Source organism: Sceloporus undulatus, chromosome 3, assembly GCF_019175285.1.
Source record: "Sceloporus undulatus isolate JIND9_A2432 ecotype Alabama chromosome 3, SceUnd_v1.1, whole genome shotgun sequence".
Lineage (NCBI taxonomy): Eukaryota > Metazoa > Chordata > Lepidosauria > Squamata > Phrynosomatidae > Sceloporus > Sceloporus undulatus.
Genome location: NC_056524.1, coordinates 34069299 through 34071924, shown reverse-complemented (window position 1 = coordinate 34071924; position 2626 = coordinate 34069299). Strand labels below are relative to the sequence as shown.

The 2626-nt window shown below is 36.1% G+C and overlaps 1 protein-coding gene across 3 annotated transcripts in view; it reads right to left on the bottom strand.

Annotated features, from left to right (window-relative positions):
* BRCA2 (BRCA2 DNA repair associated) overlaps positions 1 to 2626 on the bottom strand; it is a 41682-nt gene that overhangs the window by 12589 nt on the left and 26467 nt on the right. For all 3 annotated transcript variants that reach the window (XM_042457510.1, XM_042457512.1, XM_042457511.1), the window contains 2 exons: positions 1451 to 1520; positions 274 to 677 (listed from right to left, as the gene is read on the bottom strand). In XM_042457510.1, coding sequence (XP_042313444.1) covers positions 274 to 677; positions 1451 to 1520 — 474 coding nt within the window. The remainder of the gene's footprint in view (positions 1 to 273; positions 678 to 1450; positions 1521 to 2626) is intronic.

The following is a 2626-nucleotide window of genomic DNA, read 5'->3' as shown; positions in this document are numbered from 1 at the left end:
ATATATATATATATATATATATATATATATATATATATATAATATAAAAACGTTTGTTGGTGTTATATGCTTTTAAATTGGTACAATTGGCAGGGCTTTTCTGTTAACATTTCTTCAGAGATTTGCCATGGCCTTCTCTGAGGCTGAGAGAATGTGACTTGCCCAAAGTCACCCTGTGGGTTTCTATGAATGAAGAGGGATTTCAACCCTGCCCTCCCAGAGTCCCAGCCCAACCAAATGATTACACTATGTTGGTTCCCACATCTAACTTACCTGAATCTGTTTCTCTGAATTCTGAATCTATCGCTGATATTGTCTTGCAATTTTCCTTCTGTGGCTGAATGAAGGTTTCATGAACTTCGGTATAATTTAGGTCTTCTGTCCCAGGAACAGTGTTGTTACTCAGGCAGAAAGATTCTTTACTATTAATTCCATCCTCAGAAGCACTTGATTGTCTTTTTAAAGGTGGTACAAACACTTTGATAGGTTTCTTTGCTGTTGGATTTTCTGATTTTTTGCTTTCTTCTCTAAAGCTCTTACTAAACGGCTGGAAAAGACATGAAGATCTACTTGAAGAGTGTTTTGTAATATGTTGTTGAAGTCGATCCAATTTAGACATTTTCAGATCTTGGCCTGGGGTAGTAAAATTTGGATTCAGAACCTCTTGCCGTTCTTTGCTAAAATTGAATAAATAAAAATATTTTTATAAGAATTTGAATGGTCAACTCTTAATAAAAATAAGACTTTTTTTAATGTTTCTGTTTTTTGATCTGGCAGTAAGATCAAGGAAATTAGACTATTTATCAGTACCAAATATTATATTTTGCTGTTTTTAATAAAATCAATAAAGCAAGTAATTCCTAGTTGCAGCACTCACAGGATTTAAAATTTGTTTTGCACCAGGTTCCACACAAAATTGATAAAAGGCAGTAATTTTCTCAAAGAAAGTAAAATTCACAGATCACTCCCAAGCTCGCATAATGCATGGGATAACAACCAAATTATAAATAGCACGTTTGGTTAAAATTAGTTCTTACATCCACATTCTAAAGCAAAAATAATTAAAAAAAACGGAATACAGAAAACCAATTTATTTGTTTGGGAGGTACTTGAAGTAGTTGTCAAGTCAGGCCTGAAATCATACATAGAGTCTTTGTTTGTTTCCTTAAATAGCACACATTGGTTGCCAACCTATTGGTTAATCTCAAATAGAGTAGGTTCCCTTTTTCAACTGTTGAATGTTCAAACAACACATAGGTAAATCTAGTGGATTCAAGAGGTCTTTCCTAGTCAGCACCAAAAACTGAATTTAGGGCAAAATTTGGCAATTCTGCATTCAAACAAAATCATAGAATTATAAAGTTGGAAGAGACCACAAGGGCCATCCAGTCCAACCCCACAAATAACAGATAAACACTTCTAAATACAGTACAGTAGAGATTTTGCTTACCTAGAAGGGCCACAGAATACTGGCTTTAAAGAAATACTAGATATACAGGTTCTTCTGTCATTCATGGTACCTAAAGATTTAAAAACTGTCTTGTTAAAGTATGACATGATTTATAAAATGGTAATTAAGAGATCTCTGTCCAAAATCTTAGAAACACTTTTATAAATCATTGGAACGGATTACTATGTTTTTTAAAAAATGAGATGTTTGTTTGTTTTGTCAGAATTGGTATAAACTAGATTTTTATCTATTCGTGTACTTACTTGATTTATATTCCATTTTTCCTATAATTAGTGCACTTATTGTAACAACAGTATTAATTAATTAGCTTACCACTAACCAATAAATAATAACGTTTACTGAACTACAACACGCTACTAACATACTCACTACTGATGACTGGAGTTCACTAGCATGTAACAGAATGCTTCCAAATGGACAGAACACCTCTGCCAGTAAGTGAGCCTGTGGTATACCAAACTGAAGCTGAGAAAGTTAAAAAAAAAAAAAAAAGGGGGGGGGAATGGTCCCATCTTCTGATCTGCCTAGTACAGTGGCTTCAAATGGGGAAGTGGCTCTGTTGCTCTGCTCCTCTTGTCTCACTTTGGACAACTCTCGTATTAGAGATGCGAACAATTACTGTAGGAACACAGCTTTGTTCTTGGATTATCTCTGCATTCTCAAATGCACTACAAATATTAATTGCAAAGAGAGGTCCTAGTAACTACTGAATAAAAGGGATTACAGTAGATACTGCCTCTTCTCTACACTTGTCACAAATTTTGGTTCTACGCAAGTGTAGTGGCATAGGAGCCTTCTCTGTATGAAAGACTAGGGAGCTTAGGAAGCTGGAGAAGAGAATGTTAAGGGGTGACATGATAGCTACGTTTATATATTTGAAGAAATGACAAATGGAGGATGGAGCAATCTTGGATTCAAGCTACAGGAAAAGAGATGACACCTAAACATTAGCAAGAACTTCCTGACGATAAGGGCTATTCAACAGTGGAACATGCTGCCTCAGAGAGTGGTGGTCTTTAAACAGAACCTGGATGGCCATCTGTTAGGGGTGCTTTGACTGTGTGTTCCTGCATGGCAGGGGTGCTTTGACTGTGTGTTCCTGCATGGCAGGGGTGCTTTGACTGTGTGTTCCTGCATGGCAGGGGGTTGAAGAGA